Below are 6,000 nucleotides of genomic sequence, written 5' to 3'. Positions count from 1 at the left end.
GGCCCCCTTACCGCCCAGGCCCCCCGACTCACCACCCAGCTGGTTCGTTTTATTTTTCTCATGGGTACATTTGCTCTCTACTCCAGCCCCCCCCCCCTCGTCGCTTTTTAAAACTTTTACTCTCTCTAATCTGGGAGAACCCGGTTGCAAGCTCTGGCACAGCTGTTCCTGAAAGAGCAGTTTCTGTCAGAGCTCTCAGCCCCACCCACCTCACAGGGTGTCTGTTGTGGGGAGGGGAAGGGAAAGGAGTTTGTAAGCTGCTCTGAGACTCCAAGTGAAGGGCGGGGTATAAATCCAATCTCTTCTTCTTCTTCTTCTTCTTCTTCTTCTTCTTCTTCTTCTTCTTCTTCTTCTTCTTCTTCTTCTTCTTCTTCTTCTTCTTCTTCTTCTTCTTCTTCTTCCTCCTTATCTAAACGCCCCCCCAAAGTAAAAAATCCTGGCTTTGGCCTTGAAGAGGACGGACACGCAAAAAAAGACATGTCCTCTAGAAAGAGGACACTTGATAACCCTATCTCAGCTCTTCCTTGCCAGCTGCGCTGATATCCAGTTCTTCCCCATGCTGGAATTTGCCAGTTGGTACAATGGGATTTAGGAAACTGACTTGCCTCATTATTATAATGATGGGTGATTGCTGCAAAGGTGACTGTCTCCGGAGGAAATCCTGGCACCCGCCCTGTGGCCTAAGGTGAGGGAGGGCTATATGATGTCGCTCAACAAGCCTCTCTCCTCCCCAGCTGTATGCCTGACCCCGCTGGGAAGAACAAGAAGGGGAAGAAGAAGATGTGGGAGCAGAAGAAGTCCCAGAGCTTGGAGGAACCGATTGGTGAGGGTCCCCGAAATGGGACCCATCCCCCCTTGTCACGGTGAGTCTCGGCACGGGGGGGTCAGACTAGGACACGGCTGGTTTGGGTTCGGATCCCCACTCTGCCACGAAGCTCATTCCGTGAGACTGAGTGAGTCAGTCTTTCACATCGTGACCTACCTCGCAGGGTGGTTGTGCATGCCGTGCCAGGAACTCTTTGGAGGAAGGGCGGGATGACAATGTGATGGAGGGAGCTGCCTAATAAAGGAAGGTTTCCCTCAGTGCCGGATTTAAAAAGCCAGATCTGAACGTTTTTTGAGCAAGCAGCCCAGTTTTGAAATGCCGTACGGAAACGTTTTTCTCTTCGCTTTCTCCTTCTAGATCCAGAACCTATGATCTTTCTTCCTCAAAAGAGGTAGAAAAGGAAACGGGCTCTTCACAGCGCAGAAACTCCATCTCTAATGTAAGTTAACAGGGTGTCAGACTCCCATCGCATCAACGAAGCACACACTTGTAGAAAAGGTTTTACTTTATTTGAAGCAATAGGTTTGATTTGATTTATTTGATTTTTATCCCGCCCTCCCGCCAAAGCGGCTCAGGGCGGCTTACAGCAATAAAAACAATAAAACAACACGTCTAAAACAGTCTATACAAAACATTAAAATCACAATTTACACACAGTATAACCTACTCAAGGTGGCGACTATAAAGTGCTACATACTGATTTGATTTGGTGCATAACAGGATCACTGTTCAGAATGAGGGATAAGCATGGAGCCCAATAGATTATAGTAGATTAAAAAAGCTGAGGCCCAATTGCAGGACTTCCCCCGCGCGCCATTGAGCCTGGGAAGCAACGCTTCTAGATAATCATAACACATTTACTTCTCATGGATAGTACCATGAGATCACCCTAGCTACTACCCACCAGCAGCCACCTGTGGCCTTGAGAGATACGGACGTTCCTGCAACTAGGCAATTAGGCGCATCAACATGCATACATGGGAAAGTGAAAGCAGACAAGCGCATACATAGAGAATAGGAAAACACATTGGCAGCTCGCTGACACAGGGGTGGGCAGGAGATATGAGTAGCGGCCTGTCCATCCACTGCACAAACCTTACCTAAGCAGTTGCTTCCAGGACAGAGATCCAGAGGTCATTTCGGGGGGGATCGCAGGGGAACGCAGTTCCCCCGGGTGAGGTACCGGGGGCGGGGCACATGACGAAGCCCTACCCCCTGCTTCTGGCCGCCCCACTTCCGGCCCTCATTCAGCCAGGAGGAGGCAGGAGAAGAGGGAGGGTAAGTTGCTTCCTCCCTGCCTCTCCCCACCCCTGCCTGCCTGGGGCCAGGGAGGGCTTTCGCAGTGGGGCTCGGCAGTGGAGCTGCAAGGCCGGCGGTGGCGGCCGGGACCGTTGTGGGCGGGGTGTGTGGCCTTATGACACATTTCCGTTTATGTCAGGGGGTGTGGCCTTATGACACACTTCCGGTGATGTCAGGGGGTGTGGCATATGCTAATGAGTTATGCTAATGAGTTCCCCTAGCTCTTTTTCTACGAAATGACCCCTGCAGAGATCCCCCCAAAAGGGTGTCCGTGGACACCTGTCAACACCCTTCCTGTTACCCGCCAAGTGTTTCCAGGAAGTGGGTGGGGCCGGGTAAGGCTTTTGCCCAGCAAGGCTTCCGATTGGCCATTGGAGATTTGATGGGCTGTGCAGATTTTTTAAAATGTTGCTTTGGCAGCAGCTGCCTCCACTGCACAAGGATCCTCCCTGTGTGATTGAAGTTAAGCTGCGGCAGCCATTTTGTGCCTGCCTCTGCCTCCTGCGGCAGCCATTTTGTTGCTGCGCCCATCATGCCATGTCAGAGTTCCAAATGTGCCCACAGTCTCCAAAAGGTTCCGGAGCCCTGTTCCAGAAAGTCCCCTTGGGTACAAGGAACCCGTCCCCTGGTACTTTGACTCTCTGCATGTGGAGAGAGGGAGTGTTGCCTAGTAGCTCAGACTGGGCTGTGAGTCGGGGGGTCCTCAGTTCATTTCTTACATCTGCTACGGACTAACTTGGATAGGTGTAGACCAGCCATGCTCGACATTCGGCTCCCGTTTGCAAAATAGGCAGGGGGAACAGATAATGTGTTTGGTGTCAGAAATGGCAGAGATATAAAGGTGGTAGAAATATAACTTCTGCATTATAAACTTCTGCATTATAAAGAGGGAATTGGATAAGCATGTGGAGCAGAGGTCCATCAGTGGCTCTTAGCCACAAGGTATAGATAGGAACTCTCGGTCTGGGGCAAGGGATGCTCTGTATTCTTGGTGCGGGGGGGGGGGCAACAGTGGGAGGGCTTCTAGTGTCCTGGCCCCACTGCTGGACCTCCTGGTGGCACCTGGTATTTTTGGCCACTGTGTGACAGAGTGTTGGACTGGATGGGCCATTGGCCTGATCCAACATTGGCTCCTCTGATGTTCTTATATCTGGGGCAGCTCTGTATTCTTGGTGCTTTGGGGGGGGCATCAGTGGGAGGGCTTCTAGTGTCCTGGCCTCACTGCTGGACCTCCTGGTGGCACCTGGTATTTTTGGCCACTGTGTGACAGAGTGTTGGACTGGATGGGCCATTGGCCTGATCCAACATTGGCTTCTCTGATGTTCTTATGTCTGGGGCAGTGATGCTCTGTATTCTTGGTGCTTGGGGTGGGCAACAGTGGGAGGGCTTCTAGTGTCCTGGCCCCACTGCTGGACCTCCTGATGGCACCTGGTATTTTTGGTCACTGTGTGACAGAGTGTTGGACTGGATGGGCCATTGGCCTGATCCAACACTGGCTTCTCTTATGTTCTTTTGTAAATCTAATCTGAAATTGACAACCCAGTCATTGATAAAAACCAAAGGGGAAATCTAACAGCCGCAGTCCACAATCGATCCTGTGAGCAGCCTGAGAATTTTGGCTGGCAGCGGATGCGAAACCAGAAGCAGAGCTCCAAATGTGCTTGGGGCTGTCCAGTGACACAACGGCAGGCCAGGTGAGGTAATCCGGTGTGGTGCAGTGGTTAAGAGCAGCAGCCTCTAATCTGGAGAACCAGAAACTCCAAAATGCACAGCAATCCTGAGAAAACAATATGCAGGATCCAGGTTTGCTTACAAGGAGATTTTAAGAATTCATCAGACTTAACAGAAATAGCAGGCTAACTTCCATCTACTGGGCCTTGAACACACAGCGAAGATGGCCCTACCCGAGACAAGACACATAGCTAAAACTAAATATTTTAGAAGAAGAAGAAGAAGAAGAAGAAGAAGAAGAGATTGGATTTCTACCCCGCCCTTCACTACCCAAAGGTGTCTCAGAGCGGCTTACAACCTCCTTTCCCTTCCCCCTCCCCACAGCAGCCACCCTGTGAGGTAAGCGGGGCGGAGAGAGCTCTGACAGAGACTGCTCTTTTTCACAAACAGCTGTGCCAGAACTATGGCTTGCCCAAGGTCATCCAGCAGGGGCGAGTGGAGGAGTGGGGAATCAAACCCGGTTCTCCCAGTTTAGAGTCCGCGCACTTAACCACTACACCAAACTGCCTCTTTTATATCCTAATTGCTGGCTACAAGTCAAGAATATCATCATCGAAGCTACATCCCTAAACACTGAGAAGAGCCAGCCCGTATCTTGCACCTGGTACCTGGTAGCTGAGAAAAACAAGTCAGCCTTCCTAGATAAGAAATCGGGAAAGTACTAACGGAAACAGGGAGAAATGTTCTCTTGGGAGCGGCCTGCCGGCCATCCTCCCAAGCAACTGGTGGCCAGGCACCCTCAAAAAGTAAAATGGAGTTACAGAGGCTATACATCAGTCCAGTCAAACTTTATAGTCTGCAGACAGCCTCAGTCTTGTCTCACCTCCAGCAGAGAGACCTGACGCTCCTCTCTCAAAGGCGATGGCTAACACATCTCTCCCCCCCCATCCTCTCTCACCAGCTGGTGAAGCATTCGGTGAACTTCCACCGGGCCTTTAAAGACCTTCCCGAAGAGGAGGAGCTCCTGGACAGTACGTGACTCCCCGTCCCTGACCCCCATCTTGCGATGTTCCTTCTCCGGATCTCCCCGCTATAACCCCTCCTTCCTCGGTCTCTCTTCTCCCGCAGCCTTCTCATGCGCCTGGCAGAGAGAGGCGCCCTATCATGGCCGCCTGTACGTTTCCCATGACCACGTCTGCTTCTACTGCAGCATGCTGAGGCGGGAAGTCAAGGTAGGAGTTCCCAGGCGGCAGAAGCCGGAAGGGGTTGGAAGGGGACGGGAAGAGGGCGGCGGCTTGCCGGGCTACCTGGGATGACTCAGAGCATCACTGTCAGCTATGCTGCCATGGGGGTGGGGAGGTTGGTTGTCTTCTAATTGCCTTTGCATTCCTTCTGTGCTTCTTTGCTGCTACAACCAGGGCTATTTTTGGGCAGGAAGGCACAGGAATGGTGTTCCGGCTGGCTCCTGAGTTGGCCACGCCCAGCAGGAACTCATTAGCATAATAGGCCACACCCAACAGCAGAAACTCATTCGGATTGGCTACATTAGGGGGTGTATGGCCTAACATACAAAGGAGTTCCTGCTACAAAAAAGCCCTGGGTTTGGACAACAAACAAGGTAAACAGAATAAGAAGGGAAAGGTGGGTGTGGCTGGATGAGTACACTACTGGTAACATGGGGGTGTGGCCTAATATGCTAATAGATTTCTACTGTTGGGTGTGGCCTATTATGCTAATGAGTTCCTGCTGGGCTTTTTCTACCAAAAAAGCCCTGGCTACAACGCTTATCTCTAAGTATTGCAGGTGGGGATGTTGGTGTCTGGTTTTCTTGGGAACCGTGAGAGAGTGTTTCGTTCCCAGCTTGAGCGCTAAATGGCCGAAGCTCTATCTCCCATGTGCGGGCGAGTGGCTCATTGGCCAGGGCAGTGGGGGGGGGGGGGGGCTACGGAATTATTATGCCCCATGGGCAGCCGTCATTCTTAACAGCGCCTATGTTAATGCATCTAGAGCTCTTCAATAAAGGATTACCTTTCCTGAAAGCGTGTACTACGTTGTTGGCTGTGGGTTCTGACATTCACCAGCCCTTGCAATTGGCTGGCAATATGGAGCAAGCTGAGTATGGATACCAGGGTTACCAGCCTCCGGGTGGGCCCTGTAGACATCCCAGAATTATAACTGGTTTCCAGACAACAGCGATCAGTTTC

At 51.5% G+C, this 6,000-nt stretch overlaps 1 protein-coding gene across 1 annotated transcript in view; it reads left to right on the top strand.

Annotated features, from left to right (window-relative positions):
* Window positions 1-738: 738 nt before the first annotated feature.
* The window catches only part of LOC107115441 (GRAM domain-containing protein 2-like), a 28,214-nt gene continuing 22,952 nt past the window's right edge, over window positions 739-6,000 (top strand). Inside the window, exons 1-4 of the mRNA XM_015417150.1 lie at window positions 739-863; window positions 1,184-1,265; window positions 4,758-4,827; window positions 4,925-5,028. Of these exons, the coding sequence (XP_015272636.1) occupies window positions 739-863; window positions 1,184-1,265; window positions 4,758-4,827; window positions 4,925-5,028 (381 nt within the window). The remainder of the gene's footprint in view (window positions 864-1,183; window positions 1,266-4,757; window positions 4,828-4,924; window positions 5,029-6,000) is intronic.

The sequence above is a fragment of the Gekko japonicus genome, unplaced genomic scaffold, assembly GCF_001447785.1.
Source record: "Gekko japonicus isolate JY-2015 unplaced genomic scaffold, Gekko_japonicus_V1.1 scaffold1266, whole genome shotgun sequence".
Taxonomy (NCBI): Eukaryota; Metazoa; Chordata; class Lepidosauria; order Squamata; family Gekkonidae; genus Gekko; species Gekko japonicus.
This window is presented reverse-complemented; position numbering and strand designations above follow the sequence as displayed.